The 7,545-nt window shown below is 34.3% G+C and overlaps 1 protein-coding gene across 1 annotated transcript; it reads left to right on the top strand.

The window, feature by feature from the left end:
• Positions 1–707: 707 nt before the first annotated feature.
• LOC131668644 (polypyrimidine tract-binding protein 2) lies at positions 708–6,468 on the top strand (the record flags this gene model as incomplete). The annotated part of the gene is made up of 7 exons (XM_058942987.1): positions 708–876; positions 1,405–1,619; positions 3,883–3,916; positions 4,937–5,029; positions 5,099–5,315; positions 5,394–5,535; positions 5,609–6,468. Coding segments are annotated over 7 exons (939 nt in total), but the record flags the coding sequence as incomplete, so codon positions are not given.
• Positions 6,469–7,545: the final 1,077 nt, after the last annotated feature.

The following is a 7,545-nucleotide window of genomic DNA, read 5'->3' on the forward strand; positions in this document are numbered from 1 at the left end:
TTGATTTCGCACAAAAGAAACTTACTGCCGTATAGCGCAGGGCTGCGCGCAAATTAACCGCAACCGCGCGTCAGGCAGCGCGAGTCCGTCACTGTATTATTAACGAAAGCCAAAGAACCACGACGGGTTAGTAGTGTATACGAGTACACGTGTGTGTGTGTGCACGCGCACGCGCGTAGCTAACGTATATACAATGTTTTCGGTGTTTCCGTGCACGTTGGCTTCTATATAGTACACACCAAGCTCGTAAACGCGCTGTCGGATTTGATTTACACCTTGATTTCTCGTTGGAAAATCTCGCGCGCCGCTCTATTGCCAAGGGTGGTACGTATACGCTCTGCCTGGCTATTGTCCCACAATACTGCCACCAATCGCTGTTTCTCGTTTCGCGCCATCCTTTTTTTATTCTCTATCACGTGCGTGATTGCGCTTCAATGGAAATATTGAATTTTGCGTTTGTTTTTGTTGTTGTTTTTTAATACCCATATACGCAAAGCTCTATAAAAAATTCAAGCATGATTCAATATGTTAGAAATTTATACGTCGTTTTTTTAGGGATTGATCGGTAATGAATGGATAGACTTTTCGAATGGCAGATTGTAGTTTTTAAGAGCTTAAAATAACTAGTATTTACGTTCACCGACTATTTTATAAAAAGTATGAAAAAATCGTTGCATGACTTAACGAATAAAAATATATTGTTGCAGAACTTGGATGGGCAAAACATTTACAATTCGTGTTGCACGCTGCGCATCGACTACAGTAAGATGCAGAATCTGAACGTGAAGTACAACAATGACAAGTCGCGCGACTACACGAATCCAAATCTGCCGACGGGTGACGCGAGTATCGACGCGGCCTCCCTTGCCCTTGGAGGTGAGTTGCTGCCTCAGCTGCTTCTCGGGGCCGCGGGTTCGCAGCCCCGTGCAAGACTGCCCGGTGAGTCTTCCTTCATAGAGACTTTCGTAGACTGACGTCACTTTGTCTTATTTTGTGTAGCTCTCTACTTTCGACATTTATTGACCGATTTGAAGCAAATGCCTTTTTCTCTTTCTTCAACTAGTAATCTTAGCGTCTATGACTTGTTTATTTTGCACGTGCACCGAAATGTCGTACTCAACATTTTTCTGATAACTTGATTAATCAAGCAATAAAGAGCACATATTATGGACGACGTCAACTGAAACTCGACCTACTGCGTAACTAAAAAACTAATAAATTCATACGATCACTAACAACGACCCCGACTATTGTGGTCCACGAAAAAAGTAGTTGTTTAATAACCAACTAATTGAAAAGGCGTCGCAGCGATTCTTTCGTTTAAGCGAAAGAAAAGTAGTGGATCGCCTTGTCAAAGTGTCCAAGGAGTCTCGATAATAATCTGGTTAAATTTGTCTGAAATAGAGTCCATTACAGGCGCACCGAGCGTCTTGGCGTCACCGTTCGCCGCGATGCACGGTCTGCCATCGCCACTTACCGGACCCTACAATGGGGTACCACCAGCTGGCGGACTTGCCGGTCTTGGAGGCTTCAATCTAGGTGCCGGAGCACTTGGTGTTCGGGTACCTGGTAGTCCTCAGCCCTCGTGCGTCTTGCTTATCAGCAATCTCAACGAAGAGGTTAGTACATCAGTTTACCCATTTGACATTACGAGATCTCAAAGGCCGGATTGTAATTATGCAATCAATGCTGTTTTTTGTTCTTCCTTCGATGAACAGATCATCATGTATTTACCTGCGATATCATTCAAATATATTGCTGATATATTCAATGACAGAAATTACTTGATTGCGCTTCCGTTCGGCGTAACATTGAAATCGGAAAGATTACAAAGAATGAAAAATTGCTGCAAGTTTAATTAAAATGTGTCGCGATTATTCAAACGAATCGTATAAATTCAGCAGCCATAACTCAAAAACCCCTATGACTTTTAGAGCATTCCATAGTAATTCATATTCATGGTATATGAAAAACATTTGATTCATTTTTGTACTTTCAAAACTGAATGCGTATATTTCAAAACTGCAATTTATTTTCATCGATTAAAATCGAATATATCACGTCGGTCTTTCTCATCATCAATCACTTAGTATTTATTTTAATACGATTGAAACCACAAAAAAGTATCTACCGCGCATTCAAGTTTTATATTTTATATTAAGTAATTAAATGAGATTAGAATAATCTTGCAATTTTATCACTAATAATTGCAGTTGGATTTATACATATTTATTTTAACCTAAGTTTTGTGGAAATATTGTACCATGAAGTAATCACTCTGAACAATACAAATTATGATTGGCAATATAAACGAACGTGTAATTATATGAGGTCTAGTATTTTTGTTCTTTAGCCCGCTGAAGATCGCAAAGAACAGTACTTTACTCTTAATATATTTTATTACGTAGGTGATAAATCATTTACAGGACTTGTTAATAAATAAAATCATTCAATAAAACTATTTCAAATTTTATAACAACATTTTCTTGTCGTTTGCTTTATTACACTTGTTTATTGCAAGTCCTTCAAGTATTTAGACTTTAGTACTCTATTAGTCCAGTTATCAAAATAATTTAAAATAAAAAAATGTATATTTTATATATTAACATTAAATATGTAGCTATACTTTTACATTTCTACGTATCAATTAAGTATATTCTAAAATTTTTACTTTAGTTCAATACTTTTAATTAGTCAATAATTTTCTGTATATTTTTTCTATGTAAAAACTGTGCTACTACTATATGCAATTCCACGATATGTTATGGAAATAATTTATATTTTAAATAGCTAGAGTGCTTACGTATAATGCGTATGCGTATTATTCTTTTACCCTCAAATCTATAACTACCTTTATCTAAAAGACTTCATTTTCAAATTAATTACACAAAGAATGAAAAAATAGCTGAATCACTATCCAATCACAATCTTTCCGCTATATATATATATATATATATATATATATATATAGCGGAAAGATTGCGATTGTATATATATAAATCTTAGAATAAAATGCAAAAACATAAAGTTGTCATTGAAACATTATTTTTGTTAAACCATTCTCGAGGCGTCTTCGACTATAAAAATCCTAGCACACCAACACTTACAGCCTCGATTTGACACGAGGTGCGATCAAACATTTACCTTGTTTATGTCTCCATTTTATTTATTTAACTTTTCTCTGTAATGAACTTTTTCCAAGCTACGAACATTCGCTTAATTTTCTATGCTCCTTATTACTCTTTATTTACTAATGAGCCGAGGACGCCTCAAGAGGTCGCGAAATCGACCTATTTCGCTTTTCGCAGCTGCAACTTGTCACTACTATACTACATAACTGTGTGTACTACTGTCAATTTTTTTAAGCCGTACAAGCAAACTTTACCTTTAAACTCGCCTCTTTGCTATGATTTATTGTATGCCTGTGAACATTATTTTTTCCTATTACGAGAGATATTTTATCTTTCTTACGCAGTGACGGTGAAAAAGCGTTTGAAACTTAAATAATTAATGGTTGATATTTTCAATAATTAATCGTTTATATAATCGAATATTATTGTTCGTTAATATTCGAACGAAAAATGTCATGCAACTATGCATAGCAGTTTTTTACTTTACTTGAGCTACTATCTGACTTGCATTTTTTCTTCGAGTTTGATACAAATTTGATTTAAAAATTTCCGGTAGAAAAAGCTTTTATTCGTTTATTAAAATATTATTTTGTTTGTTTGTACTTCTTTTGATACAAAAAAAAAGATTATTTGCTCGTTGCTTAAGAAATAGAATAAAAGTAAAACGGTAAACTTTGCGTGTGCTCATACTATGACATAAAATCCTGTTACTTGCTGACTATTGACTCAACTCTGTCTGTTCTCTGTGTAGATGGTCACGCCTGACGCTCTCTTTACCCTGTTTGGTACGTCTCCACATTTATATTATTAATTATAATACATTATTAATTATTATATACCTTCATAATTATGTATATCAAAGAAAAAATTTTTTTATAACTTTTGGGCTATATTTTACTATTATTTGTGAGTGTCAGAATTTCAATTTAATTAATTTTGATAAAAAGTGAAACTATACGAAACTAGCCCTTAGAATTAAAGTTATTTATTACGTAAAAAAAAGTAAAATATTTGTTTTTAATTGGAGGATCCGTCACACAACCATCATCAATTAAAATCTCTAAAAATACACATTCATCTAATATTATCTTTAAAAAATTTTATTTAGTTTTTCTTGATACTTTATTATTTTACTGCTTTATATTTCCGTTCACTAATGTTCATGTTAAATTTTTCGTCATTCTCTTGACTTTACTCAGCCCATTGTTAACATATTACATTCTATACCTACGTATTATTGCATTGTCATATCATAATATTGTTAATTTTTCAAAAAAAAGTAGCTTCGTATATTATCTCTCGCTGATCATAATACATACATGTGTCATAAAAGCCTAATGCCATGTTTTTTCTCTATACATTTTCTGAGTATATTTTTCTAAATTTTTCATAAATTACGTTTATATTTTATCAATTCTAAACTATATTACAGCTTCTGCTTAATTTATTGAAAAACTGCTAGGAATTCACTTCCAAAACCGTTTTCTTTTTAGATTTGCACTGTAATGACATCATCGTCGATAATTAGTTGAATGTATTAGTTTTTCTAGTTTTAGTAATAACAATAACATAGTAACCAACCGTTTGAAAAGTTAACATATCGAAATACTTATACAGCTTACGTAATATATATATATAAATAAGAACATCTAAAATAAAGACGGTTTTCGCATGTATTATACATTGTAAGGCCTTAATTTGATAAAAAGTTAAAAAATAAAAACCGAAAAAAAGTTTTTATATATAATGAAGTTTTTTACAACAACATATAATTTGTCAATTAATGTGTTAATTTTTGTATTCAGGTGTATATGGGGATGTACAACGTGTAAAGATTCTCTACAACAAAAAAGACACAGCATTGATTCAGTTAGCCGAGCCTCACCAAGCTCACTTAGGTAAGTACAAGAGTTACATGGCTATTGCCACAATCAGTTCGAAAATTTAACTAATTTTGTTTATTACAGCGATGACACACATGGACAAGTTAAAAGTATTTGGCAAGCCTATCAGAGTGATGTTGAGCAAACACCAAACAGTGCAGCTACCTCGCGAGGGTCAGCCAGATGCTGGTCTCACTAAAGACTACACCAATAGTCCTCTTCATCGCTTTAAGAAGCCTGGCTCCAAGAATTATCAAAATATTTACCCTCCAAGTGCAACATTGCATTTATCAAACATTCCGTAAGTTCATTCGTTGTTTATTAAATTTAATTTATTTAAAAACTCATTTGGTTGATGATTATTTGCTTTGTTCTACAGAGCTACAGTATGTGAAGATGAAATCAAAGAAGCTTTTACGAAAAATGGTTTCACTGTCAAGGCATTCAAGTTTTTCCCCAAGGACCGAAAAATGGCACTCATTCAAATGCCAAATATGGATGAGGCTGTAGCAGCTCTAATTGTAAGCTTATAGAAGAAATTTAAGATGGTTACGATTTATAAAGAATTTGATAAAAAATGTCGCTATTTTGCAGAAAATGCACAACTACCAGCTGAGTGAGTCAAATCACCTGAGGGTTTCTTTCTCCAAGAGCAACATCTAACAAGACAGACCAGCGTACGAGCCGCAACAGTGGTTCCAGCCCTACACCCTCGTCCACTATTGGTACCCCAGTGCCGTACACGACTGAAATGTGCATATACAACCATTGACCTCATCTCACCGTCGACTCGTGTACACGAGTTTTGCATGCTTCAATTCAGCTGCCAAAACGTTTTGCTCGCCCCTGTGGCATTATTAGTGCGATGCATGTGGACACGAGCACCGCGAGCATTCATAAGAAGTCACATACAAGTCGGATTAAAACTGCTGATGTCCACAAACAGTCTGATACAAACTTCTTGACATTTTATTGTGTGCACCTGGTGCGTGCGGGCTGTTTTTATTACATAATATTTTTCAGCATTAGAGGTTTTAGAGGGTTGAGAATTGCGTTGATTTTACGAGAGTCACACGCTGATCGTCTCTAAGCTTCTGCGATTAATCAACAAAACAATAACAACAACAAACACAGATGCAAATTGTTCCTAACCGTGGTATTTTTATCTTTATTTTTTTTCGTGAGAAAGATAAGCGGAAGCCAGAGTAATTATTGTGTATTCTCAGTATGTCTACGCCCGATGTACAATGATCGTCATTTGGTCTAACGTGAAGGATTCCATGAGTTTTGGAGCGTGCGAAAGATTTTTTTTTTTAAAATATAAAATGAGATAAAGCAGGTGTAATTGTAGCGAGACGATGCGGAAAGGGGCTTCGATTGACGGTCCTCATTCTTGTACAGAAATTAAACAAACAAACAGACAAAAAAAAAGAAAAATAGAAATCATAAGACAAATATATTATATATACATACATATATACATACATACATACATACACATATATATATATATATATATATATATATATATATATATATATATATATATATATATATATATATATTACAAGCGTGACAGCCGCCTGGCCAGCTATTTGAAACAAATCTCAGATATACCCTTGTCTTTAAGATTATCGTTCGAGGTTGGCTAAAGGCACTACACTGATGCATAGTAGGAGTTAAGGATTTTTAAGGTTAGCTCATTTCAAGCATTAAACAAAGTAAAAGAGAATAAGATAAACTATAAGAAGGATAAAGAAAAGAAAACGAGCACTCGGCGTTTTTATGCTCGAAGAATGTTTAAACGTGAGAGAAAAATATACGCAGTAGGATTGTCAAGGAGTGTTGATTGTATGAGTTTAACAATTGTCGTGGGTTCGTTTCTTTTTTTTTATCCGCGTAATGAATAAAAGAGAAATATTAGCCTTTAAGATATACAAGATTGAAAAATAAGACAAAAAGTAAAGCCAATGTCACGGGACCCTTTGCAGCTCTTGCGAGGTGCTAGTTGCGCGCTTTCTTCGTTGCGTCGCGATGCGCTCCGGATTTTTAAAGATTGCGGACCATTGCGTTGGATTGCCCAAGTGATTTTCCATAATATAGTCGATGAGCATCGTCAATCCAATCTTCGAATTTCAGAGATCGAGTGCATATCTGACTGCTCTGTCGGCAGCTCTACATTTTTCTTTTATCCATTTTCTTATATTTCTCAAGAAATAAACTATTTCAATTTTGTTTTTAGAAAGGCTTTTTTTCAAGTTCATAAAATACAATAAGTCTTCTGAAATGATAATAGTGTTACTGCCAAGATAGCAGCTCGTTCTTTTCAAACTGACAAATATTAACTTGAGAATGCTTCGTTCTCTCGAAAGAACAGTTGGATAGAATGATGCTGTTCCGCTCCTGGGTCATATATTTTGTCAAGAGTGATTTTGAAAGTTTGAGTTTACATTTTTTTCTTGATCCGCAAGTATTATACAATACGCACATTGTCAGAGCACATAAGTGCGCACACTACAACACTCAATATA

The sequence above is a fragment of the Phymastichus coffea genome, unplaced genomic scaffold (assembly GCF_024137745.1).
Source record: "Phymastichus coffea isolate CEN01 unplaced genomic scaffold, Cenicafe_Pcof_1.1 PCOF00082, whole genome shotgun sequence".
NCBI classification, from domain to species: Eukaryota; Metazoa; Arthropoda; class Insecta; order Hymenoptera; family Eulophidae; genus Phymastichus; species Phymastichus coffea.